We start from the raw sequence: 27,547 nt of genomic DNA on the forward strand, positions 1-27,547 counted from the left end.
CTTTGTAATGCAAACCTCTCAATTTTGGGGGCAAATTTCGTCTTTTTCCTTACTTCCTCTTTTTCGATGACATCACAATAACAAAAGTAATGTAATGTAACTGAAACATTAGCAATTAGTTTAAATTCAGATTTTGGTTGACACGGTAAACGAAAAAGTTATCTTTTGTACCAAAAGATATAATTGGAGGCAAATTTTCAATTTCAAATTTCAAATTTGAAATACTCTTATAAAGTATATCATTCACTACTCTTTCATAATTCAATACTATCTCAGTCTCTCTCTTTCAAAAAAAAAACAATCTGGAACTCTCTCAACTGTCTCTCATTTTCCTTTTTCCTCTTCTCTCTTTGACCATCTTTTTAACTCCACTTTCTTTTCTCTCATTTGCAGGAAATTGCTATTTACAAAAAGAAAGAAGAACACGGCAGGTATAAGAAATCATTTTCCTCTTTTGACAAAGCTGTCAAAATTATCATTAATTATTTCATTTGTTGTTGACCTTCATAACATGTATATTTAACAAACTACTCTTTTATATTCAAATTTGCAGCATGACATATGTTCATATTCAGCAATATGATTATGAGCTAGATACATGAAATAATACATATATCCAAAATAGTACTAACATATTTTTACAATTGTCTTTACAACATAAATTATCTACAAAAATAATAGATCTCCAAAAGCAGATCAGACAACAAGTAAGAAACAACTTCATAAGAAAATATATCATTTGTGTATTCTTTGTCTATTTTCTGTCTATCCTTCGATCTAATGTTTTTCCTTTGAATAGCAGAAAAGGGACTTGTGAAGAGATGAGATATAATTTTCTGAAAAAACCACAAAACAAGATACTTTTTTTTTTTTGATAGGACAAAACAGGATACTTATGTCACATATTTGGAAATAACACTACTATTTTAAAATAACAGGATACTTTCATCAAATTGTTTCATTTTTTTAAGCGGAGTATTGTCATTTCATGGCAGGATATAAAAAGGAAAAATAGACATTCATTTTAAAATAAATTATTTTTGTTGAAAAGACATTCATTTTAGAAAGGATGGAGTATTATCTTTGTGTATGTAATTAGTTCTGCAATAATAATAATCGATTTTCAATTAATTTGTAATATTAAATTATTAATAGATAAAATAAATTAAATGTAAAATAATATATTTTGGCCTGACTACACTACTGACAGGAAAATAAAACAATTTTATAAACAATTGTTCACATGGATTGTAGTTGAATTCAATTTAATCTCAAGACAATTTTTAAATAATATATTATTATTGAGTAGTGTAGTTAGTAGTGGATTACTACTACTTGGATTGCTAGGCTCGAGGTTGAAATAATGGCAGACAAGTAGAAGTGGGCTTATCAACCAAAAGAGTTCTTATTTTATTCAAAAGTTTTCATCTTTTATTTTTTATATCTAAATAAAATATTATGTCTAACAAACTGTGTTTGTCAAACTGGTAAAAAACTTGTCAAAAGGTCCGAACAATTGATCTGTAGCAACATAAACATAATAATAAATAACAAAATATATAATGAATTATTGATTTTTTTATTAATTTTTTTTAAAATAAGTTAAAATCTGTTTTTTCCATCCACATAAATCATTTAAACGATAGAAAGAAAAAAAAAAACTATTGACAAACAGATTTTTTTTTTTTGAGTTATAACCAACTTTGTTTCCTCATAAGAACCACAATACAAATCAAATAATTAGAGATGGAGAAACTACTTTCATATGATTAAGTATAGAGTAGCTCTTAAGTATATGAGTATAAAACCTGACTTTAAAAGCCTTTAATTTGTTGTTGTTGTTAATTTGTTGTTGTTGTTGCATGTGTGAAAGAAGAAGTCCAGCAGTTTGATGCCCAAATCATGATGAAAGAGGTCCAAAAGAGAGCTTACATGATGAAGGTTCCAGATCGGCTGCAAAACTCCATGAATGAGGTCGAACATGGTGCTTTTGGAGGCGGTGCTACAGTGTCAATATGATGATTTTGAAAAAAATATACTTATGAGAAGAAAATAAATGATGAAATCATAAAGTTGGTAGTGTTTTAATGGACATTGAAAGACATTTGGTGGTGGAGGCGCGGAGAAGGAGAAGGGGAGGCGCTAGGTTTTGGTTAATGGAAGAGAGAAAAACTCTGATAAGTGAGGATGAAGAGAGAGAAAAATAATATCAAATGAAGTGTTAAAGTAGATGAGGTGAGTGTTAAAATCTAATTAAGGAATAAAAGAAAAAACAAAATGAAATAAATAAAAAATGTGTGGGTGTGGAGTCTTTTTTGGGGACAATAACGTGTGACTGTGTGAGAGTAGTGTTAGTTTTGTTTTTAATTGTTTTTAATATTATTAATGTAAACAAAAGTAATACTACCTCCGTTCCTTTTTAAGTGTCACTTTTTAACATTTTACACAATTTAATATTATTATTATTGTTCGTGCTAAAACGTTTAAACTATTTAAAATATCATTGCCTTAATTCAAATCTACAATGTTATGGAACATTTATCAATTAAAATGCACGATATAAGTGGACATTGAATACAGTTGTAGATAAGTGAAATGCATGGGAGAAGTGGGCACTGACTAAAATTTATAATGTCACCTCACTTCGATTCTATAATGATATTGAACCCTGCTAAACTAAAATGCACGGGATAAGTGAACATTGACTAAAATTTCAGAAATAATTCAAATACACAAGATAAGCTGTCATTGACTAAACTAACCTTGATTTAAACAACAAGCTCTCATTTATAAAAAAATATTCCTACTAAAATGTTTAAACTATTTAGAATATCATCGCCTCAATTCAATTCTAAAATGAATATTCATTAAATAACGATAGGTGACGTGGGCTATCTGAAATACTTTGGAGAAGTGGGCATCGGATAAAAATTCAAAGTTAATGTAAATGCACGGGATAAGTTGTCGTTGACTAAACTAACTTTGATGCAGAAAATCCGTTGTTTTTTATAAAATTGTTCTTGCTATTTATAATATCACCTCACTTCAATTCTATAACGATATTGAACCGCTATAAACTAAAATGCACGGGATAAGTTAGCAGTGACTAAAACATTTATGAATCAATATCTTTTTAAAATGAATTAATAAAAAAATTATTCAAACTATCCAAACAACATCAACTCTTAAGAATCACTTTTAAATGAGTCTATCAAAACACAAATCAATTCACACCATACTCACTTTTAACTAAAATCAATTTTCTCAAATTATTCATAATTAACTGTATAATGGTGTAAATTCAAACTATTTACAATTACATAATGAAAGGTGCAAACTACCAAAAATCATCCCCGACCAACCAATACCCGTGCGAAATTTGTGAATGATATATATAAAAAGCCGAAACCAAATTTTTTGAATGATAAATTTACAAAAAGCATGAGACCAAATTTTGTGACTTATAAATTAAAAAAAATACGGGACCAAGATTTGTGAATGATAAATATAAAAAACATGAGACCATGTTATTTTAAAACAATTCAATTTATATAAAATAGTTTGAAAAAGAATTACATTTAAATATCATATATAAAATTAATTAAATATCATTCAATTAATATTTTGAAATTAAAGACAATATTTATATACAAATATCATATATTTTGCTTTTAAATAAATAAATAATCAATATCTAAACTATCATTATCAAACTTATTAATAAAAAATACCATATATTTAAGTTTTAACTGTAAAAATCGTCCACCCCAACAGGTACCCGTGCGTTAGCACGGGTATTTTTACTAGTTAATAAACCAAAGTTGCAGTTATTAATTATTATAGTAAAAAATTGGAGTTGTTTAAATGCACTATAGAAAGGAGATCCTAATAGAACAAATAGAAAAGGACATACGAATGTGTGACATGACAATTTCACCAAAGATATCCACAACCACAACTTTCATTATAATGGTCCTAACAAATCACAACATTCTCATAATAAAACACGGGCAAAAGAAAGTTCAACGATAAATTCGTTTTCAAGAGAGAAAGATTTCTAAAAGATAAATCGGTGAATCAATGCCAAAAAAACAAAACTGTTCATTATAATCAACTAGTTAATAAAAAAAATAGTTACATTATAAATATCCAAATGGCTAATTTTTTTCTATTAATTTAGAACAATAATGCACAAATTAATATCTACTTCATTAGCAGATTCACTACAGCCACAAAATGTAGATGTCAATACATCAGAAGCCACACCAAAATTAATGAATAATAGGTTTTTTTTTTTGTATATATTCATAACTTACCAAATTCATATTATTTTTCTCAACCGGGCAAGCAACTAGCTAATTAACAAAAAATAGTGTAAATCATAAAATAATCCAAATGGGTATTGTCTTCTATTTTTGTTTCTGTTTAGAATAATAATGCATAAACTAATATGTACTACAGTAGCAGAATTAATTGCTGCCACACAAAATGTGGAAGTGAATACATCATCAGAAACCAAAACAGAAATTGATGACGAGTGGTGGCCAAAAATAATAGATACTTACAAATCAAGTATCAAGTGTGCAAGATTTAGCATTGATCCCCACAATGGAGAATGGAGAAGTTTCCCTAACAAGTAAAGATCTTATAATATAAATAAGAACCGGATATGAGACTTTATAAATGGATGATTAGCTCAAAGAAGCGTTTAATATGAATACAACATTTTCACCCCATTCGTTCCTTTTTATAATCGCTCATATTTCACATATATTAAGAAAAAGTTGACAACATAATCAATATTTTACGCATGATATTATTCTTTTTATACAAAAAAGTTTAGATGAGTTGGACTCTGGAGATTTACCGGAGTCGAGACAGATCTCAAGGCTCAAAGATAATTATTTTTTATACAATTTTTTTCATGTAAGTTGGACTTTGAAGGCTTACCAGGGTCAGAGCAGGTTCAAAGAGCATTTACACTCTCCACCCATCAAAGAGGCCCACACATTAACAGCGGGAGTTAAGCTCACGACCTTGCAGGTGAATCAACTTTTTATCAACTAAATCAATCTTTGTTGGTTGTGTATGACTATTATTAAATCACTCTGTATATAATATTTATTTTTCATATTCCAAAACAAATTAGTAGTATTAATCATAGTTATATATATTGAGAAAAATGTTTGTATAAGCAAATGTTTTTTAGGTAAGCAAATGTTAATGGTTACCTGTTGAAACTTTCTAAAACTCACACATAAAAGTACAACCGTGAGATTTCAAGTAAAGATGTTCAACCTAACAATATCGACATTGTTAGTTAAGTTAGGTATTCAACCTAATAATATTGACATTATTAGTTAAGTTAGGTCTTAAAGATAATTCAATTATCAATATTAGTGTAGGTCGGTAGACAAGTATTCTCTTCGATGTTTCCCCTCAATTCTCTTATGGTAAAAACAGGTATAGAATTGACAACCTGAGCAGCATATTTGTTTTAATAAATTGACCCACAAAACTGAATGATGATTTGACAAAGTGAGGCCATGTTGGGCAAACGCACCATATGTGAAGGTAACAGTGTTGAAGGCATGCATCCATCTAAAATCTATTCTATTTTATATCAAATGGACAAGCAAGTTGGTGTGGAATAATAACAACTCGATCGCGTGTTTCAACTTTCATTACTTATTTTAACTTAACAAACACATTAATAATGTTAAAACTTTTGGTAAAACTGGAATTTATCGAGTGATTATTGATAAATGAAAGCAACTTCCATCCTAGTAAATATTATCTTGGCAACGTGGAATTCTTAATGACAATGGCGACAACAATCATGTTAGTGTTTGATATTCTTTAACTATAAACATGAATTATGTATGTATGGACAAGCCAAATAAATAAACAAATCATTTCTTATACTAATAGGATCTACATTGTTTTGGATTGGATTCATAGCTATCAATAGCTCATGTGGAATACAAAAGTAATAATCGATCTGAAACAATCGACAAATAAAGTAATTAGTGACTTTGCGATTCTTCCTCAACCAAATCCTCGAGTTATCGTTGGAACTTTCAAACACTACAACCCAGTTGTAGGATTCTATGAAAATAACATCCGACCGGGCATCACTTTAATTCCTATGCTTATTGCTCTAATAAAGCAACATTTTACAAACTCCGTATTTCTCGGCATTTTTATCTATAAATGCACTTTCAGACGACACATTCACATTTTTCCCAAATATTTACATCTCAAATAATGTTGGACGGTGATGGTCGTTCTCCACCAACGACAAGGATATAGCTATATTGCTTGGGTGATGGACATGTACGTGTCTAACTGCGACCAACTTAATAACTCACACTGTTCCAGAAGCCAGCCATAAAATACATTACAACACTACAAATATGAAGAGAAATTGAGATTATAATTGTGCACTATTGTTGATTTATTTTATTTTTTTTCAAAAAAATTAACAACTATTTACTATTTTAAACAGTTGCCGATAATCATTTACTAAAGTTTCATCAGTTTTTTTGATCACATATTACATGTTGATACATCTCACGCATCGAACCGATTACTGTCACGCAACTTTAGCACACAAAAATAAACACCAGAATGAAGGTGATGTATTTTAATTTGTGAGGGAGTAGCTTTTCATAGATACATTCAACTCATATTTAGGGCAACATAAAGCACGGATTTCGACCCCAAATTACTGACAACAGTACGTTTAACATCCTTCATTTACTCCCTAAATTATGGTGATGTTTTCTCAACTCAACAGAATGTTACACACAACAAAATGAAGATGTGTTTTCATGTCATAGAAAAAAATGATGGAGATCCATAGTAGTGTGAATGATAGACAAGTTAAGCAAAATACATTTTTTTGAAAAACTTCTAGCCTCAACTTCATTGCCCACAACAACAATCTTTGAAATTCAGCCAGCTGTGGCTACGGAGTGATCACATTATGGTACAACGGCTCCTCTCTTCAGCTGGTTGTGAGTTTACTTGCTGGAACCTTTGTGACTCGGATGGATTGTATGTGAATTCCGATGTATCCAGCCCATACTGCAGAAGGAGCACCATTGGTGTCAGATAGTCATACGCAATTCAATAATCATTTTACAAAACACAAGAATAATAATGTGACCCTTTCAATAGTCTCAAGCAACAATCAGAGATAGTCCTAAATAGAGCTATATAAATAGTAAATAGACATTTATTGTGAAAAAACCAATGCAAAAAGGATGGCAAATAGATGGTTATTGTGAAAATACCAACGCAAAAAGGACATCATGCTTTACATGACACAAAAAACACAGTACAATCAGGTTTAGCCATTCATTATAGACATGAAATCAACAGAATGATCAAAATAGTTCATAATGATTTGCTATGAAGCTCAGACACTTTATACAACATGGGTGCGATATGGCCCAGATACTAACTACCTAGATCCAACATATGGAAAAAGTTGTCCTTATACGGTTTGGCCAATTCTTACCTCTTGAGCTACTTTTTGGGTTGAATTAGGAAAAAACTAGTCCCTATAAAAATAGCAGCCAGAGATACAGTCTATGAAGTAAGGACACCGACACGTCGACACCGATAATAATCTGAGAAAATGACATAATTCAGTGTAATCATATGTGTTGGTGTCGGACACCAACGTGTGTCCGACACCGGGACACACCTAAAATGAGGAGTGTCCGTGCTTCATAGGATAAAGTGCATATGGGCATGTGCATGGGACGTTCAAGATGAACCTTAGGCGGAAGGTAGATCGGAGGAGACACTGCAAATGGAGGTATCATACTAGATACTCCAAAGATGGAGGAACACGGTGGAAACCAGGAAATCATAAAGGAAAATGGTTCCCAAAAAAAGTGTGCTGATGGACAGCGAGTCCACTGAATAGGCATAAATTAAGACTTTTTCGTTAGGATCTGAATACTATCTTTGAATTTGGACTATAGGCCAAATTCAACCCCAAAAGCAAGCTCAAAAGGTGAGGATGAGGACTGCCCAAATCTTATAAGGAAAACTTTGGTCAAATCTCTCTGTGATGTGGAATCTCAACACTCTCCCTCACAAACAAGACTACAACACATTTGGTATGTGGACAAATGCAAGTGGAATAATAGGATTTACAACAGATATGTTACACAAAATTTGTAAAAGAAAGTATAAACATATAATACAAATGCATACTATTTGTAAGGAAACATTGATATTTTCATACTATTTCATGATCAGAACTTACAAGACATGTGATCATAACAAAAAAGCCTAAAAACATATCTTCTCTTATCCATATAAGAAATTTATTTGTTTACTTCAAAATATGTCACAAATGTGCTTTCAATAACCAGTGTCAAAATGTTGCACAAAAGCATCACTAGTCTTATTTAAAACAAGTCTTGCACTCTATTCAAGTGCTTTATGCTTACTTCATATACCAAGAGAAAAGACAATTCTGTTAATTCAATCACCACCATCCTCAAATGGATCATGTAGATATCCACTAACATCCCACAACCAAGTCAAGTCACTCTTTTTATTTCCTCAAAAAATGAATAGAGTATGTATTCCAATTCTTCTCACAACATGATGAATAACGAGCCTAACCCCCCATTTACTTAATATGAAATTTTGTTACTAAAGACAAACACTAGTATCTATTTCCATATGTGCTATACTTTTAATACCGACTAAACAAGGAAATAAATCATGAAATGTACCGAATCTGTAAACCTACTCGTAAGATTTAAGATATGATGTTATGTCCTAAGATATTGTAGGCTAAAATATTGATATTATGATATATTTTTCACATATTCTAACAAGGTCAAACTATTGCAAGTTCCCAAGGGCCAACAATTTATCACTATATTTTAAAAGTATTCTCGAGAAGGTGAGCCAGCGGTTGGGAATCTTTTGGGGAGGGAAAGAAATACACATTTACATTTGTTATGGAGAAAGAAAAGTGAATCATAAACCTCTTTGGCCCAAAAGGGCTTCACCATTGATTATAATAGCACCACAAATTAAAACTTAGGACAAACAAATGAAAAATTCTCAACACAAGAATAATAAATAAAGTGAACTACAGAGATAAAAGATTGCACCTTCTCCCTCATCCTTGTACTCCATGCATCATTTCTGCTGGAACGTGGATCAGTTGTGCCTGTAACTGGTACACCTGGTGCAGGTCCTGCTGGTCTATTGAGCAAAGGCTGACGGGCTTGCTGCCTTGGATTAATGAACTCTTCATCACTATCGTAATCTACTGGCCTATTTGCAGCCCGAACAATAAGGGCTAAGATGAAAAGAAGTGCCTACAAATTCCATAAGCATAACAATCGGCACATCACATTCACATAATACATCTATAAAACTTTTTATCTTACTGTGTGCCTCTCCAAAATCCCGGTGTTAGGTAAGTAGGGTACGGTGAGAGGAGATTTTTTTAATACAGTAAAATATATTTAAAGACATCAGAGTAATACTAAATTAAACGAAAGATATGTTAAGGGTAAGGCACTTTGTTTCCAAGACATTTGAATTTCAAAGTTGAAGACAACTGAATTACTCAAATATGCCTATTTAATTTTATATTTACCCCCTTAACCATTGTCTTCTTCTTTTTGCTTTTTCAGAACTGATTAATAAATGTTTTTTCTTCAACACTTCCCTGTGAAACTATATCCTTATGATTTCACTTGTAATCGATAGAACATACTATTAAAAGCATGGCCAAAAAATTCATTTATTAAAAGTTGACTCTGGTGTAAGTGTAACAACTACCAGGATGTTGGTTACAATCAACTTGGCTGTATGGTAGGCGTTTCTATCAATTAAAAAAATAGTCTATTTCTCTGATCATGAATTCAAACATATTCAGAATAAGTTATTAGTTCTTAGCATATTTTCAATCATAACGCTTCTTGCTTACCTCAAAGATAACAATCCCAAGAGCAACCCATTTCACAATAGTCCAGTTCTCTCTCAGAAAGTTGTATAGCATATCAAAATCTCCAGTTTTGTCCCTTGGAATTTCCTGAAAAGAAGATAATTATAAGATGGAAAATATAAATTCTAGTATTTCCTATCATAAAATACTAGTACCCACTTACCTCTTTCCAGTTTTTGTCAAAAAATATAAAGGCTGCACATCCAAGCTCTACTAAGATCAACAAGACCACCAAAACTGAATACTTTGTTGGATTAAGGAAAACTAAAATAACAATTCTTATAAGATTAATGCATGCATAAAGTTAAACACAAACACACACGTAGAGGAGGGAGAGAAGGTGGAAGAGATGCTTAAATTCATGCTTTTGTATATTAGTAGAACTTTTATGAAACACAATAAATATGTTAGGTCATAGCATAAGACATTCTAGAAGGATACACAGCTCAGGCAGCAACCATTCTGTGTCATAGATGCAATACAACCAAAACAAGAAATGACAAAGAGAACTGCCCCAACTCCAATGAACAGGTAAATAAACCTGCCAAACATGGAATACACAATCGGCTGAAGCAAGTGAGAAGATAAAATAGTACGCGATGTATATATTAAAGTAACAATTGTGGTGAATATAATCCATTAGGGCGAACTCAGATAGAAAGTATCAAGACAAAAAAAAAATACATGTGATGTTTTGCCCATGACTGTCTCTTGTAAAACAAATACAAAGGGGTCACTAGTAGGTCTAATAATAACTACACATCGAAGAAATAGATGATTTATCCAACCCATATCCAGTGTGTAGTGTATACCAATATATGGACCGTCAATAAAGTAATTTCATTTGAAGTTTGTTATTTCAACACTAGCAACAATAAGTACTTCATCAATTACACCAAATAATGAAGCATGCTTCCGACTATAGCACACCTACATTCAATTGGCATTGAATGATCTCCACATATCTGCTTACAATAGAAATATTAAAATACAGGTCATATCACTAACGCTAACTGTAGATGCCTGATTCCTATGACCTAAGTGAATCTTGCAGGAAAGCCCAAATCCATTTTACACATTATTTTTCCAAAGAAAATTGGAGTAGTTTTTGCTTTTTAATTGAATGAACTTTAATCATAGAGATGCAATTCTGAATAATTTTGAAACAACCCCCTACCCCATTAGCACAGGCACAAATTACTTCATTAAATAAAGCAAAGCAAACCGATGCATCAACATACTCTAATGAAAACAAAAGGTATAATTGTTTCCTGTAAACTCTACGAGCAATCAACTCAATGCATATTTCTCAATCAATACACTCCAAAAACAGGCAAGAAAGGAGCAGCATTCATACCAAGCCTTGGGCAAATTATCAAAAATGTTATCAGAAAGAGGCAAAGCCATAAGCATAGGTCGACCAAGTTGAACTAGAGTTTGATCATCGGTGACAGCAGAGAGCGTCACAGAATTATCCGAAGCTCTACTGAATTCAACCAGCAGATAAATCCCATATCCCACCATTGCCAGACCGGTAATGGTCAGTATGAAGTTCAAAAGCTTCAACAGACATTCCCAGCAACCCCTACAAGCCATCCTCCTCTACTCACAATGTCACTTGAATCCTTCAATCAAAATCAAAACAGTTTCCAATGCACAATATTTTTTTCTCTGCACAAAAGACGTGAAATGAAAGGCACCAAAACATTAACAGCATGGTCTTTTAATGTACACATGAATTTAAACATCATGGATTCTATAAAACAATTGGCCCATATCAATCCTAACCTTAATTTCGTCAAATTAAGAAACCCAGTAGAAAAATCTTGGGAGAAAAAATGATGGGTGACTTAAAGCATCAATTTTTATGAATATTAAGAAAACCCCCAATTTTTTTTAATTGACCATGGTGTTTTTCAATGCAATTGACCATAATTTCCTATAAAATCTAGCTCAGAAAATCATTGAGAATTCATCAAATTAAAAAAAAAAAATTGATTAAATAAAAAGTAAAACAGGCAAGGTTTTGAAGGAAAAAATGGTAAGAAAATTGAAAATGTGAAAATAAGTATGGTTGATAGAAGGTAGAATTACTTACAAATTAGAATCGAAGATTTCTACGATTGTTGAATTGCGAAGTTGAAAATTTTGGGATGAGTGAAAAGAAAACCAAACAGGAAAAAGAAACGATGATGACTGTCTGGAAAGGAATGTGTGCGAGCGAACGTGTCTGGATTGGAACGACTAAATGACATTAATACCCTTATCCGATACGCGTTTCTCGCAACTAAAAAACGTAATGTTTTCGATGTCGTTTCTGGGACACGTAAGGAATTTCAAACTTTACCATTTTCGGTGTGTGTACGTAAAAAGTCATATGGTTGTTTTAGTAAACAAACAGAGTCATGAATGTTGTCGCACGGTTACAACTCTAAAAAATCATTATTTCCCCGTTTTAATTAATAAAAATAAATAACCTTATTGACGCGGGTTTATTCATTGCGAGCTTCTCGGGTTTTTTTCCGGGTTCATATGACATTATGTTAGGTGAGTTTTATGCTATCTATCTTAGGTGAGTTTTATGCTATCTATCACAGGTTGATCATGGCAAAAGATTTGGGTTATGCAAACTTGATTGCTATTCTGATTCTCTATTTCTTTTGCTTGCATCAACCTTATTAATGGCCTCAATTGAGAGATATCATATCTATCTTGTTCTCATCCAAGACATAAAACAAATGCTTCAACAAACCAATGTAACGGTTTCTCTCACTCTTAGAGAGGTGCAGACTACATGACAAAGCTTGGAGCTTATTCAAATGTGGAACTTCTTCATGATGTCCCCTACTGGTCTTGTTAATCTTCTAAGTAGCAATGACGATGACACTTTGTTCCTTAGGGAGTAGTTAGCGTGTCTTTTTCTTTTCTGTTTTGCTTTTCTATCCTTTACCATTGTAACAAAAAAAGAAAGATTCACACCCCAAATAAATCCACTTACAAAAAAAAAAAAAAAAAACAATTTTTTGCCTACCAATTTTATCAATTGTGCAATTTAGCCCCCAAGTTTAAAATGAGTGATTTTGGCCTACAAGATTACCCTCTTTCTGATTTTGTAGTCCCCCGAAAATATTACAAACACGCTTCTCAATTTTCTCTCCCGAAAATAGTTTCCACGTTGCACAGTTTTCTTGCTCGATTTTACTCCAAGTTCTCAATTTTCTCTCCACGTTCTCGATTTTCTCACATTTTTCCTCAAGATTCGCAGTGAAAAAATTCATTTGTTCATGATTCAATTCATTTAATTCAAATATTATTTTTATTTATTTTCAGAGATTTCAACCGAGAAGGGAGGTGATGTACCTGACATATAAGAATTTATGTAATTCATTTATTTTCAGATTCTTATCAATGCAAAAGTCGTGTAATTTTAAGTTTAAGTATATAAATACTTAACTTAAAATTATTTTAACAGAAGTTTTTTTAAATCTTTTTGCAGACTATGGGAATATTGTTTCCTATCAAAAAGTACAACAATATAAAGAGTACAATATTATGGTGGGATTTGCAACAATCTACTCTGTTGAAAATCCAAATTTACATTAATGGCTGACTATGAGAAAGATAAACTAAAGGTTGTTGTTGAGTTGATGATTGAGATCAATACCTCCTTCAGCTTCCGACCAAGCCTGTGACATCACACAGATTCCCAAGTGTGCTGAAACGGATGGGAGCTTCACATTCAGAATGAAGGATGTGAAGTGGTTTGAAATGGCAGCCTATGGGACATGCACCTTAGAGAGGGCAGCAACCGACGTTGAGGGAACATTTAGTGGAAAGCTCAGCAAAGTGGGAGTAGAGATATCTAAGATGCATAACAGGCAGTATTTCAGTATTCATTGCTTGAATCCAATGTTTAGATTGCATAACTTCTTCATAAGACTTATGTTCAGTGTGTGACAATAAAAAATGTGGTTATGAAGATCGGCAGAAGAAGGAAAAATTGACAAAGGATATAAAGTACCTAAGAATGATTATATAGGATGGTCCGTGAAGGAATTACAAATATAGTGTTGAAGTCTAACTGAAGGGTTTCTAACTCTATGAAACCTTCTAAGATCATTGGCAGGGGTACATGGTCAATATTAGCATGATGGGGTTGCTCTATATCAAAAGGATTAATGTGATCAAGGTCAACAGGAAAAACAGACTCAATATTATGATTATAATCATGTTGTTTTCTATGAAGAGGAGAATATGAAGACTTATCATACTTACAGTGGGCTTTTTGTGGATGTGGTGCCGCATAGTTGTTTCAACTTTAAATAAAATATATCTTTGGTAAAAAGATTCTAGAGATTATAAAAAAGACAAAAATTGAAGTTATTTCTGTTTGTTTACTATAATAAAAAGGGAAAATTACATTGACCTCCCCTGAGGTCTCTTTAAATGACAAAGACATCCCCTCTAGTTTAAAAATAGACACAAACCTCCCCTAAATTCTTTTATAATAGATGGACACTTCCCTTCTCAATTAACTCTGTTTATTATTCCGTTGAAAATAACCCCATTACTTTTCTATTGGTGATGAGTGATAGCAATCTTCCTCCACAAAACCATTGAATATTCCTGCTATTGTTGAAAGCTTTTCAAATCCTTTTGTTTTTTCATTATTTCTATTCAAGAATGAGCCCCATAAAAAAAGTGGATACACTGGTGAAACAGATACCCAATGGTGTATGAGTTTTATTTCCATGGTGAAGTGAAACAGAGGCTTGGAATCAAAGTGTTTCAGAAGAAAAAAAAAATGATTGTAACAGATTAATAATAGCAGTAGTGAATAAATAACTAATGTATTGCAAAACTTAAACTAGCAACCATATCAAAGTGGAGTTTGTCAATTTAAATCCAAAATCGATTTGAATTGAAACGGAAATTTTGGTATGTTGTGTTTTTGGTCATGCCTTTTTAACACAACCAAAATTCAAAATACGTAAACAAACACTCTGCCATCAAAGCGGAAACACTGCACAAATGACATAAAATTAAAAATTTCGACAACCGGGCCACAGTGGTGGAGGCTTGAAACAAATACGCAACAAACCCTACATTTCTGCAACCTCTTCCATCTTCATCTTACCTTCCCTCTTCCACCTCTCACCTGATGGGATAAACTAAATGGCTTGAAAGGGAGTGAGGAGGGACAAGGAGGAGGAGGGTGGTGGTACTGCTCGAGTGAGGGATGGAGGGAAGGAGAGTTGCGGCACAGTGAGGAGGTAGGAGGAGCGATGCCGTTGGCGTTTCTATTTCTTTTTAACGGAAGGTGGATGACTCTAACGGCAGGGGAGGTTATTGTCAAGTAAGAAAATAGAGGGGGTGTAAGTGACATATACACATAATTTAGGGGAGGTGAGTGTATTTTCCCCTAATAAAAATCATGTTTTTATATTTAAAGCTTCCTTAATGAAAATATGTAAAGTTTTTACACTTGAGTTCCTTGTTTTTAGGAAAAAAAGATTTTGGAAAAGCTACTATAAATAGCTTTTTAGAGCCCGTTCGTCATAGTTTTTTTTAAGAAAAAAACAATCTAAAGTCATAGTTTTTTTAAGAAAAAAAATTCTAAAAACAGAATCTAAATAGCTCTTTAATAAAATAATCACTATTAAAAGTATTGCATCCAGCTGTTACAACTTTTTCAAAAAAATCAGAATCTAAAAAAATAATCTAAAAACAACTTCAAATGAGAAGACTTCTTAAATAAGAGAGAAAACATAGGTAAAAAAATTGAACTAATTTTGTAACAAAAAATCTCTTTCATATAGTTGTGTCTAACGGAATAAATTCTTAAAAAAAATCACTTTATTTTGCGTTTGTAACATAATAGATTTTTTTTTTTAAAAAATCACAAACAAACGGGTCCATGATATTTAAATTTAAAAGTACCAATATTAATTTTATTTTTTATTTAATTAATATTCATAACAATTAAATTTCTAAATTATAAGTAGCACAACATTTAATTAATATTTGTAACACTTTTATTTTTACGTGTGCGTTCAAAAATAAGAAAGAAAAGAAGAAATCCAGAATAATAGATGATGAAAAATGAGAGACCAACAAATGTAATACAAATTAAAACTTAAAACTAATTTATATTTTTAACATATATAATATAATATTCGTTTTTACATGACATACATGACTACAAGACTCACATTTAATATATAAAGTAGTTGTTGGTGTTATTTGTGATTGAAATGTATGACCCAAGGGTAATATATATAAAGTAGTTGTTGGTGTTATTTGTGATTGAAATATATGACCCAAGGGTAATATTTAACTCTGAAGAATGGGTGAAAATCAATTTTGTGTGATTTATATAGTATTTGACATTTATTTATCTAATATCGCGGTGATTTAATGGAGTTGGTGGTGATTTATATAGTATTTATTACTTTTGAATTAAAAAATTTATTTTGATTATTAGATAAATAAATCGCACACAATTGATTTTTCCTTATTCTCATGAATTAAATAAAACTCTTATATGGCGGTATATTTCAATCAGGGTTAAATATGTTTTTAGTCCTTACATTTTGCATCCCTTTAAAGAATAGTCCCTACATTTTATTAAATGTTTTTAAAATCTTCACATTTTATCCCCGTTATCAAAATTAGTCATTGCTGTTAATTCTCTAACGGAATGTTAATGTGACAGTTAGTCGATCCCAATTATTTTAGGGTTAAATATGTATTTATTACTTTTGAATTAAAAAATTAATCTTGATTATTAGATAAATAAATCACACATAATTGATTTTTCCTTATTCTCATGAATTAAATAAAACTCTTATATGGTGATACATTTCAATCAGGGTTAAATGTTTTTAGTACTTACATTTTACGCCCCTTTAAAAGAATAGTCCATACATTTTATTAAATGTTTTTAAAATCCTCACATTTTATCTCCGATATCAAAATAGTCTCTGCTGTTAATTCTCTAACGGAATGTTAGTGTGACAGTTAGTGGGTCCCAATTATTTTAGGTTAAATATGTTTTTGGTCCCTACATTTTGCGTGACTTTGAAGAATAGTCCTTATTATTTTAGGGATTTTAAAAACATTTATCGAAATGCAAGGACTATTTTTCAAAGTCATGCAAAATATAGTGACCAAAAACATATTTAACTTTAAAATAATTGGGACCCACTAACTGTCACATCAGCATTCCATTAGAGAATTAACTGTAGGGACTAATTTTGATAACGGAGATAAAATGTGAGGATTTTAAAAAACATTTAATGAAATGTAGAGACTATTCTTTAAATGAGCGCAAAATGTAAGGACTAAAAACATATTTAACCCTAGTATTAATTGTGTTTCTATATTATCGTTAATGAATATGGTTACATAAGTTCCTTGTCCCTAAAAATATAAAAAATATTGATTTTAGGTCCTAAAAGTAAAAAAATCAGATATTCGGTCTTCCGAGAATTTTTCGTTTCATTTTTTGCCTCTGATAATTGGTCGGTTTATGTTCATATCAATAATCAATCAATAATTAATCAATCAATCAATCAATAATCAATCAATAATCAATAGTATATATATAAAGTAAGGTTTTTTATGCCACATGTCACTTCCACATTCATTCTCAATATTTTTATTATTTTTTCTATTTTATTTAACATAAATATCTCAACAAACTTTTGATCTTATGCACTCAGTATTTTTTTTTAAATTTTTATTGAATTTCTAATATTTTATGTAGCAGAAATATCCCAACAAACTACACATCAATCAATCATTCAATATCAATCAATCAATCAATAGTATATATATAAAGTAAGGTTTTTATGCCATGTGTCACTTCCACATTCATTCTCAATATTTTTATTATTTTTTTCTATTTTTAAAAATCAATATTTTATTTAACATAAATATCTAAACAAACTTTTGATCTTATGCACTCGGTATTTTTTTAAAATTTTTATTGAATTTCTAATATTTTATGTAACATAAATATCTCAACAAACTACACATCAATCAATCAATCAATCAATAGTATATCTATAGTATATATATAAAGTAAGGTTTTTTATGTCACGTGTCACTTCCTCATTCATTCTCAATATTTTTATTATTTTTTCTATTTTTAAAAACCAATATTTTATTTAACATAAATATCTCAACAACATTTTGATCTTATCCACTCAATATTTTCTTTAAATTTTTATTGAAATTCTAATATTTTATGTAGCAGAAATATCTCAACAAACTACACATAATACTTTCAACAAAGTTTACATATACGATCTTATTTTATGATTAAAAGACTTCAATTTGTTTATTTGTTTACATATACTATATCATTCAATTTGTTTTTATGTTTGAGGAAAAAAATGGTTCGATTAGTTTTTTTTTTATAATAAAAATGTTTGATTAGTTATTATGTTATCTTTTAGCAACATATTCTAATGCAAATGTTAAATAAATTTTCGTTAATCACATATTTACATATTTTGATCACAAGTAGAAACCCCAAACCTTCTTTTCATCTAACATTTTTCCTTCTTCAGGTTTGCCAAACACCAATTTTATTATTTCTCATATATATATATATATATATATATATATATATATATATATATATTTCAATCATTTTCTTCTCTTTCAATCGATTTTTCTCTCTCATACGCTTGGGCCACGAAACAAACCCATGACCACATGTTTAAAGGGACCCAAAACTCTTACCACTTGGACTAATTCATTATTGATTTTGTTACACTTTTTATTCTTGCATTTGACATTCATCTCATCATTTATATTTATTTTTATGATATTATTATAATTTTAAATTTAAATAAATTCAATCTAATATACTGACACGTGTATTCGTGCACACAAACTTATAAAACTTATTTAATATCTAACCCGAACAATGTCGGGTCTCTAAACTAGTTAATATAAAAGTTATGACTCTCATTTATGTTCAAGTTGTGTTGAGGTTATGATCATCTATGATCAATAAATTTCATATCACAATGCCATCATCGTTTCACTAATCCTTTGATTTGTTTTTAATAACAAATTCATCGTCGAAAAGTTTATGTTCTTGGGTGTGCGACATTGATGACAGATAATACACAACATTAGAAAATGGTGAAAAGAGAATTATTAGCTCAAAGGGGAAATAGGTATTTGTTGCATTCATTTTAAAAAATCATATCTATTAAATATATTATTTCCCAATGATTAGTGAAATTTCTCCTTTCAATCATGTTTTTTCATTCACAAATTAGTTCAATACATAGAACCTTTTATTTTTTATTTTTATGTATTCGATACTTAGAACGAGCTCAATTGCATTCGGATGAATGTAATGTTGATCATGAATTCCTTAACTACATGAGCAGCTTTTGACATGATATGCAATGCATAGTTTTACTACAATATACAATTGAATTGAATCAACAATGTATACTAATGTCTCATTTTCTTTATTTTGTTGTTTCAATTTCTTACACGTTTTCAGTGTACACCACTTCATGTAACACTGCGAAATAATGTTGCCACCTTCAAATAAACTTTAGAAGAGGGCACCATATACATACAGTCAATAAAATTTAAAAATCCCCAGCAAAAATGAGAGGTACTAAGCCGGTCAAAGGTACAATCAAAATGATGTTTTTGCTCATAAAATAACAGACCTTCTCATATTGAAGAAAAGACGAATTTGGATTGATATGTGACAAATCTCACGCAATCCAAACATCCATGATCGTTATATCAAGATTAAACCGTTCATATTTTAAGCTCGGTATTCTAATGTGCTCACTGCATAAATACATTTATACTTGAGTTATGCTCTCTCAATACATAATAATTAAATTTGTAGAACTATTCTCTCAAAACACGTCAGGATTGTTTGATTTTGTAAGAGTTATAGAAGATATCAAAACTAAAATTTAATTATAAGAACTACCATTCAAACAAGAGAACGGAGAATAGCAAACTACCCTTCCCATGATAAGCAAGACTAATAATATTTGAAGGAAAAAAAAAAAAGAAAAGAAGGAAGAAACAAAGTAACAAACCACCAAACCCACGGGACAACATGAGTGAGTGACACAAACAAAAATGACTTCTTAAAACAAACTACCTATCATAATTTACATTCATATACTAGAATTGATCTTTTCTATAACTAGAAAATGATACATAATTTTGGTGGAAAAGGTCTGAAAGACAGATTAATACATGAAGAACATTGAAACAACTAAAGTAAACAGCTGAAAGATAAAATCCAATTTCAAAAAGAAGGAAAAGTTAGCATCCGTCAAGCCTTTGAACTCATCTTTTTATTCACAACATTGTTCCTATCCTTACCATTATTAGATTCCCACACCCAAAAATACAACCCCAACAAAACATACCTATCATTGTTTTATGCTTCCCAAAAGTACCACATTTACAACCATATCAGCATCTATTTACAACCACAATTTCTTTTTGAGCATCAACAAATGTGTGGCCAATTCTCAACCGCCCAAGTAGCCTAACTGGTGTCCCCTACTTGATTTTTTATTTATTTTTTGCTTTGTTTTGGCATGTGATGATGGATAGGATCAATGTCTACTACTCTATGAAGCACCGACACAGACAAACACAGACATCATACACGATGCTGACACAAACATGTTGAAATTGGACACATATGTTGGCCTCAAGTGTCAGTGCTACATGACTTCTACTTGGTTGTTGCATCAAGGTATTGTATGAAGTGGTTGTTGTTGGTGTGATGTGGGAGTGGGGGGACCTAATATGGCTTAACAAAATGGTTCCAGTTCTCCTATTCCCAGTCAATTTACTACTTGGAACTTGATAAATTTGAGAAACTAAAAAAATAAATAACAACAGGGTCATGATCTAGTGGACCCTTTTTGTATAGAAGTTTGTCACCATCAGAACCAATTTTTGGTTGTAAATGTCAATAGGGAAGAGAACCAATGTAGCTTGGAGGGATGCTGGAAATGCCTTGTCTTGAAAGCTCAGCCAACACACTATCCGTGGAAGGAGGTTTGAGGCCTATTGGCAAAGGTAGCCATGGCTTACTTATCGCCTCCTTCACAACATTGTCAATAACCTCCTCTGCCTGCATGTATGCATTGTAAAACACTATGGTAAGAGTTCATGGATAGTCTATAAAACAATGATGATTTGGTAGACACGCTTCATCGTCTAAAACAATTTTTAGTGCTCATGTTTTTATCTTAATTTGCATGCCCCTACTATACAAACATTTGGTAAGTTAGAGAAGACTCAATTATGCCCTGATTCCCATACAAATTTATTCAATTAGAAAAACCATGTGATATATTCAGCCCTTAAAACCATTGATCATATTTATTCGACACAAGATACATAAAGCATTTTGATAATCGGCATTTGTAAGACACGTGCTCGGTAGAAAACATGTTAAATATAATTTCTCAATGTCAATGTACTAAGTTATTCGTTGCAACATAATAAATTGAGTTTGAATCACTGAACTTTTTACGGATTTTCAATCTTTTTAATGCTTTTAAGCAGGACTACGATTTCATTACAACATGAAATGGTGCTAATCAGAATATATAAACTGGTTACTTGCATGTAGCTACTATGATCAAGTAGAAAGAAACTGAAAGGGAAGTATTGCATTACCGGATAATCGTCAAAGGAACTATGTGGTATGCTAAACGTGTAATCCATTGCATTAGCGTTAGTCACTGCAGGTATATCCTGTGGTTTGATAAAAAAAAAAAAAAGATATGATTAGCATAACCCATAAGTAATTTAAATAACTAGCAAAAACAAATTGTGCAGGCATAATTACATTATCAGGTATTAACCATTAGCACAGAAAATAGCAAAAGGATAAAGTTAAAATCTTCATTTTTATGATACTCACCTGAGAGTAGGAATAGCAAGGAGGTTGAGGTGGAGGTAACACCGGGCAGCCCCATGCATCTGGATGTATCTGCAACATCAAGTGATCACATGTCAAACTGCAACCATAATCTCTACATAACAAGCCAAAGAGAAAGGTTGTTTATGTGAACAAAAACTTCACACTCTCGAATTCTGAACAAATATATTACCCCCGGAAATGGTTTCCCATGCCAACTTTCTGTAGGCTGCCACATGGGATAACCAGAATGGCCCCAAACCTGCATGCCAGCCGTTTGAGTTCCAGATTGTCCCCACATAGGATATAAAGGAGCTAGAGGAGGAAGGGTATGGTTAGAATAATATGATGGAGGACCGGGCATAATTGGTCTTTGAAGACAATAGTTCCTTTGAGTTGGATCCCTTGGATTTAGCCATTTCCGATCTTCTTGCTTCGGCAAGATATGTCTCTTATGCATTCTATATTTCTGGTTGAAATTAAACAATAAAAGACCTTATGTTAGTATGCATTACCTATGAAGATATACGAATATCATTTTATCATTAATAACAGTTTTGAATGAGGTATGGAAATAGTTTTGGAAACCGTGGGAAGGTAGATTATAACCTGAAGATGGCTTGCCACATTATGCCTTGTCAAGCCCTCCACTTTCATTAGATCCAATATTCGAGAAGGAATAGCGTGATCAATGCCTAGTTGCTCCACTGCCTTCACAAATTTTTTGTGCAGCTCTGGCGTCCAGTCTACCTGAGACCAAAGTACCAAAACTGTATTAAGAAAATCAGGTTCCGCAGATCATTCATACATAAAATCAATATAACCTTATAAAACATGGATAAACAATGAACAGTCTGAAATAACGGAACAAGAGCATTATGAGAAGAATGAATGGAAAAACAGCTTACTTTCATCTTCTTCCGATTAGCTTTTATCTCACATTTATGACTGCGAACACCTACTTTATTTGCAGATGTTGTATTACTTTCACTATTGTTTAGAACCTTCACATTTGGTAACTGTGGTGAAACAACACTCTCACACTTAGAAGCGTCGGCAAATTCCTCCTCTTCCTTCTGAACCAAAGTAGCTTCAGATTTCGTTTGTTGAGTAATACTTTCAGCATTCAAATTTTCACATGTAATTTCGACAGATTTAGATTCTCCATCATGTTCCCCACTTTCTTTTTCCGTGGAGCAATTAGTCTGCTCTTGGCAATTTTCCGTGGAGCAATTAGTCTGCTCTTGGCAATCCCCATCATCAAGTAATCTTCCCACCTGTTTCAATTGTGGGGTTGAAGGAGCAGGATAATGTTCATGGTGGTCATTGTCAGAAGACCTCAATACTTGCTCTAACTTGATTGAGGCTTTACTTTCATTTTGTTCGTTATCTGTTTGAATCTGCAAGATGGAGGCTACAGATTCCTTGACAGGTTTCAGTGATTCAGACAGCGCACTTACCCCAGCATTGAACGCCTGTTTGAGTTAAAGCGCATAAGAACTATTTTACTCAGCATATGTTAAGATTAAATGCGTGTGGAATATCACGAATATTATTTACAGACCTTGTGAACCACATGCTGCCAAATATTTCTGAGCTTGTCCTCAGAGAGTGGTTTGCTGAGAAACTCCACTGCTCCAAGCTTAAAAAAGAAAACGAAGCAGCAAAGAGTAAAGAGGTGTGCGCGCATCAACAATTAAAATGGATTGAAAATACACTTTGTCTATTAAGTTAAAGATCCTATTTAAGTAGAACTGAAAAACCAAATAAAACTAGTTTGATTAGCCCTCTAATTTTAAAAGGATATGGTCAATCGGAAAGAATCCAAAGCATGAAATAACGATATACGGAAATTGGATTTAGCTCAAAGAATATAACCAAAATCTTACTGCTATGCACTTCATCATGGTGTTCAGACAATCGCTATTTGAAGTCACTGCATCAAAAATTGAAGAACTCACTGGTTACAAAACTTGCAGCAAGCACAAAAAAGCATTAATGTCAACATTTTCCCCGTATTTTCCATGCCATGTTCCCCCTCTACACCATTCATCAATTTCTAGTTTCCATAGGTAAAAGCTACTAAAAAAATAAGATGTTGCATGATATAAAACAACATCAATCACAAGTCAAATAAAATTAGTTATTGCAATATTATTTAATATGCAGAAGTTAATTTAATCTATATTCTTTAAACCAGAAAATTTGTGTTTGGTTTATGTACTTACTGATGGTTGGTAAGTCCTTGGCATTCTCAAGAAATTTGAAGCCTCCCTCACAACTGCTTGAACTCACCTACAATTAGGATGGATGCATAATAACATTATCAAAGCCGTATCGCTTTACAAAGATACGAAATTTGGCAGCAGTTAACAAGTCAATATCATCATTTCTCTCCTTAGAGATGTTCATTTTATTTTCAACAACCACACAGATCTAAGTTTCAAATTTACTACATTATGATTTGTCATTTATATAGAAAATGAAAGTTTACCTCCACTATGGCTATATGGAAATCTTCAGGTCTACTTGAGACTGCTGACAAGGCTTCATTCACATCACAGAATATCGAAACTGTATAGAAACTTTGAGGATTAATAAACAACTTAACAGAAAGGGCAAGCATGTACATAAAAGCTGAATTAGAGAAGATGCAGGAGACAGAGTAGAGTAAAAGAACTATGAGAATTTCAATAAAATCAAGTATATTCAATTAACTTGCTTTCGCAGAAACTTTTGTTCTCCATAAGAAATGCATGTCCTCTGCAGCCAACTAATTCATATAGTGTAGTGACCATATCCAGTTGTGAAAACACATAAGGTACGTACTTTAAAGATGAAAACATAGACATGTTCACAAGCCATGTAAAGAATTACCATATATGGAAATATGGACCATAAAAAATCACAGCAAAAATGTATTCTTTCAAAATATATAGCAACTATTGCAACTAAATACTGAGATCACGGTTTTACAAAGAATTATAAATGGATTCCTTTTTTTGGTCTAAAGTCTAAAACCCTCCGGTTCATAGGGGAAAGGGGACTCTGGTAATTTGGACTTCGGCTGGGGATATGTAAAACTTGGCCAAGGATTTTTCCAGTCAAGATTCGAATTTGGGTTCTCCCAAACGATTCAACCTTAACTAAAGCTCATTAACCACTTGAATTCAACCACTTGGTTACTATTCAAGGATTCTAAAGCAAAGACGTTCTATAATTCTAAAACAATGACGCTCTGTAAGATGCCATCGTACAAAAATATTAAGACAAACTTCACCCCCTAAAGTAACCATAGTACAAATTGGCAGACCAAAATTTATGTAGATGAAGAAGTGAGAGAGGCTATAACAAAAAGAAAGAATCTGAAAAGTATCTTACCATTATAGTCCATGGCCTCAAGCTTTGTTCTTATCTCGGAAACAGAAGTGCTGTCTTCCTCAAGGAGAAGAACCTTGAGTCCTTTGGGAAAATCTTTCCATTCTTGTAAATCATTGGCAGTACAAACCATAGCTGGCTTAGCATCCTTTCTCAGACTCTCATCAACATCCAATTCCTTCTGCAAAACCATGACATCACAAGCTTCATTCAATAAGCTACTAGACTTTAATTAATCAAAACTCCTTTCTATACTTCACTTTGTCTAAATGCTTAAAAAGTTCCAAATAGCTAGCTAGCAGATACTAGTCACAGACTCACAGTATAAAGTGGCATGCCATGAAAAGATTAACCCCAGCCATATTCAGATGAACACTCACAAAACAAATTCTCAATAATTTCTCAGCACAAATAAGCTTTTATTTTGTAAGCTAAGGTTTTAACAGCAATTCCAGGATTTTGAGGTCTCTGAAACAACATTGCAACTACAATTTCAAGGTCAACCACATTTTTCCGCAATATAAAGCTTCGCAGCGTAACTGCAAGCGCGAACAGAAACTTAAAACCATGTACTACATAATAAAGATGACATTTGCTGCTGGCCTGGCACTTTCAGAAAACAGTAAGCAGCAGTAAAACAAAGCCAGATAATGATTAAGATCTCATAAAAAACATAAATAAATCAAAGAAGAGAACTTTATAACAAAAACATGTGAGGCAGGCAATTCATTAGCACAAATAGTAAAACAAGCAAGAAATTCAAAAGGGTATACATACATGCATGCACACATATTTTCCAAACTGGCAAACTTGAACTAAGAAAGTAAAAGAGATTCAACATGCACATAACAAAAAATTATTTTTTATGAGACACTTTAAGGTTTTAACTACCTTGGCATAAAAGAAAAGAAAAGAAAATGCTTAATCAGTTGAATTCCTATTCCATTAGCTAAAACTTGTGATGGTGTTTTTCCCTTAACTGCATTATTAATAAAGAGAAAGGTGAAGGGAAGAGAAAGAGAGTTGAAATGCTTGCTGCTAGTGCTTGCTTGTGACTACTGAATAGTTGCAATCAGTAGTAGTAGTAGTTGCGGACCACAACACCCTCTAAAAGCTACAAAGAACCTTTCTGCCACTTCATACTTTATTTATTTATTCCAATGCTACCCCTCGTTCCTTCAGGATACTAGTGTACCAAAAAAGCTTAGAGTTCTTCAATGTCTTTGACAGTGAAGCTAATTACAGATTGTGGGGAATTAATATATATAGCCTTTCTTTGGCGAAAAAGTAAGTAATGTTTAAATTTTAGAGTAGTAGTAGCAATCCAACCTCACTCTAACTTTTAGAGATTATAAAACAAAAGATTTATTCGTATTTTAACTATGTATTTAACCACGCTTATATTATCATGTTTCAGGTATTTACTTTATTTTTTATTTTTCACTACTTCAACTATTTTTCATTAAAAACAAGAGAGAGAATTGAAATACAATAAAAAATCAAAATAATCACTGTTATTTTTTCCATACCTACACAATTTTACTCTATCCACAATCAACCAAACAAAAATGGATACGGTTTGATGCATATTGTATAAGTACCGTACACATACCCGGTACTTATACATATGTGATACGGATACTTCACCATTTTAAAAGTTCTCATGTTTCAAAGTTTTCATTTATACACTCAATCTCTTATTTTGTAAAACTCGTTGTGCATTCTACGAGTTTAGGATGAGTTCATTTCCAATATATTGAGACCTTGATGAATTTCAATATATAAAAGAGCAATCGTTGTAAAAAGAATTCAGAGTGATTGTTATTAACACGACCATTTAAAGTGGTTAAGTGGTTGATTTTAAGTGGTTAAATTTCATTTAAGATAAAAATAAAAAATAAAAAGATCATAAGCACAAAAATTTGAATTTTAACTCAAAAAAACTTTTATTCCCTCCGTTTTAAAATGAGTGTCGCTTTAGCCAAAAAAAAATTATTTCAAAATGAATGTCACTTTTAGTTTCCGATGCAATAATAACTTTTTCTTTTCAATTGTACACTCCAATTAATACTCTGCACACTACTTTCAAAGTATTACTTTTAAAACTATCCAATAGTTAATAAGGATAATTTGGTAAAATAACCATTATCTTTCTTTTAATCATTGCATTTCTTAATATGTGTGTAAACACCTAAAACGACACTCATTTTAAAACGGATGAAGTATCA

General features: G+C 31.8%; 2 protein-coding genes and 1 long non-coding RNA gene across 5 annotated transcripts; 1 reads left to right on the forward strand and 2 right to left on the reverse strand.

The window, feature by feature from the left end:
- Nucleotides 1–291: 291 nt before the first annotated feature.
- LOC146901314 (uncharacterized) lies at nt 292–2,294 on the forward strand. Its single transcript, XR_015021546.1, has 2 exons — nt 292–431; nt 1,877–2,294. It is a non-coding gene; the product is annotated as an uncharacterized LOC146901314 (long non-coding RNA).
- Nucleotides 2,295–6,619: 4,325 nt separating this feature from the next.
- Nucleotides 6,620–12,222, reverse strand: LOC146901315 (tobamovirus multiplication protein 2A-like). Its single transcript, XM_085732851.1, has 7 exons — nt 12,093–12,222; nt 11,352–11,665; nt 10,436–10,535; nt 10,158–10,238; nt 9,977–10,081; nt 9,150–9,359; nt 6,620–7,089 (listed from the first exon to the last, which is right to left on the reverse strand). The coding sequence occupies exons 2-7, from the start codon at nt 11,588–11,590 to the stop codon at nt 6,982–6,984; spliced, it is 843 nt and encodes a 280-aa protein (XP_085588977.1). The 5' UTR covers nt 11,591–11,665; nt 12,093–12,222; the 3' UTR covers nt 6,620–6,981.
- Nucleotides 12,223–20,320: 8,098 nt separating this feature from the next.
- On the reverse strand, nt 20,321–26,556 carry LOC146901316 (two-component response regulator-like APRR2). 3 transcript variants are annotated; one of them, XM_085732852.1, is made up of 13 exons: nt 26,211–26,556; nt 25,641–25,787; nt 25,323–25,500; nt 24,436–24,515; nt 24,170–24,236; nt 23,831–23,877; nt 23,506–23,583; nt 22,850–23,416; nt 22,551–22,691; nt 22,135–22,410; nt 21,945–22,013; nt 21,698–21,775; nt 20,321–21,146 (listed from the first exon to the last, which is right to left on the reverse strand). In XM_085732852.1, the coding sequence occupies exons 2-13, from the start codon at nt 25,653–25,655 to the stop codon at nt 20,982–20,984; spliced, it is 1,761 nt and encodes a 586-aa protein (XP_085588978.1). In that variant the 5' UTR covers nt 25,656–25,787; nt 26,211–26,556; the 3' UTR covers nt 20,321–20,981. The 3 variants fall into 3 exon arrangements, with proteins under 3 accessions (XP_085588978.1, XP_085588980.1, XP_085588979.1); XM_085732854.1 differs by lacking the exon at nt 25,641–25,787 and having other exon boundaries at nt 26,300–26,556; XM_085732853.1 differs by lacking the exon at nt 25,641–25,787.
- Nucleotides 26,557–27,547: the final 991 nt, after the last annotated feature.

This window comes from Medicago sativa, chromosome 8, assembly GCF_051527215.1.
Source record: "Medicago sativa cultivar Bolivia chromosome 8, Bolivia_mono, whole genome shotgun sequence".
NCBI classification, from domain to species: domain Eukaryota; kingdom Viridiplantae; phylum Streptophyta; class Magnoliopsida; order Fabales; family Fabaceae; genus Medicago; species Medicago sativa.